Source organism: Branchiostoma floridae, chromosome 2 (assembly GCF_000003815.2).
Source record: "Branchiostoma floridae strain S238N-H82 chromosome 2, Bfl_VNyyK, whole genome shotgun sequence".
NCBI lineage: Eukaryota > Metazoa > Chordata > Leptocardii > Amphioxiformes > Branchiostomatidae > Branchiostoma > Branchiostoma floridae.
Window position 1 is genome coordinate 7943137 of NC_049980.1, and position 1207 is coordinate 7944343.

Consider the following 1207-nt stretch of genomic DNA (forward strand, 5'->3'; position numbering starts at 1 on the left):
ATTGTGTTCTTTTACATTTCGACATGAAAATATGCTGCAAGCTTCAGATGGTACGAACTGAACGTTAACGCTGGAGGCGTATGATCAAAAAGTGACCATATATAAAAGTACACGCCATTTGTTCATGTTATCAACTGTTATTCCACCCCAGGAATGACATTGTCCATGGAGGGCTAACAATGGACAATGTACTGGTGACCAGTCAGTTCGGAGGCTTTGTTCGCGGGCGAACAGTCATGAAATACACCATAAAGGTAGGTCATTAATGGCTGCTGATAGATTACGAACCGCAAGGGAGCGTTCACGATACATGTCGAGTAACTTGGATCATTGTGGATCCCACACTCTTAAGGGACCTAACATATGCAGAATGTATGTTTAGAATTTTTAAGTACATGTGTGATGCATTCCTATATAGATAGTCTGCTGTATTATGATATTGGCTATGTCAGGATGCGATGGAAGTGATCCAAGGAGAGGTCAATATTCAAGTTGTATATTGAAGTTTACAATATAAAAGGGAAATTTGTTTTTAAGATAACTCAAGATTACCCACGTGATAGCTACACGTATCTTTATGTAATGTGGCTTATATTTACAAAAGTATTGACAACTCCTTTGATAGTTGTATGCCTTACCACGGTTCGAACGTTTTGTAGGTGAGTGACTATGGAATAGCTAAAATGAGTGGAGAAGACATCTTCCTTCACTACTACTACCGGCATGACACCCCGACTCGCTACTTTACGGCTCCGGAGGTTCAAGACGGCGTCTACACCAAGGAGTCCGACGTCTTCTCCATGGGCGCCATCTTTGTGGCCCTGACGGACCGCACCACTCTGAAGATCGCGGAGCACCACAGTGTCGTACCCTTCATCATTCCCGACATCCCCTTCGGCCAGGCCCTGAACACCAGCCCGTCCCTTCGGCTCTCCGAAGTCGTCATGAAGAACTTAGGGGAAAACAACAGCCTGAAGGAGATGGTGGTGGCCATGTTATCCACGGACCCGCAGGACAGACCCACGGCGGAGGAAGTGAGCGAGAGGGTCCAGGCTATCGGGAACGCTACCGGCGCCATGGCGGGGGTTTTCCTGGGGATAGCGATCGCCATTGGCGGGGCCGTTGATGGGGTTCTGGCCCTTAAGTCTAGTCGGCCTCCTCGGCGGACTCTTGTCGTTTTACCTTGTGATACAAGGATAGGATTTCA

At 47.3% G+C, this 1207-nt stretch overlaps 1 protein-coding gene across 1 annotated transcript in view; it reads left to right on the top strand.

Annotated features, from left to right (window-relative positions):
* Window positions 1–123: 123 nt before the first annotated feature.
* The window catches only part of LOC118432578 (serine/threonine-protein kinase pdik1l-like), a 1536-nt gene continuing 452 nt past the window's right edge, over window positions 124–1207 (top strand). The window contains exons 1-2 of the mRNA XM_035844211.1: window positions 124–254; window positions 660–1130. Coding sequence (XP_035700104.1) covers window positions 180–254; window positions 660–1130 — 546 coding nt within the window. The 5' untranslated portion in view covers window positions 124–179. The remainder of the gene's footprint in view (window positions 255–659; window positions 1131–1207) is intronic.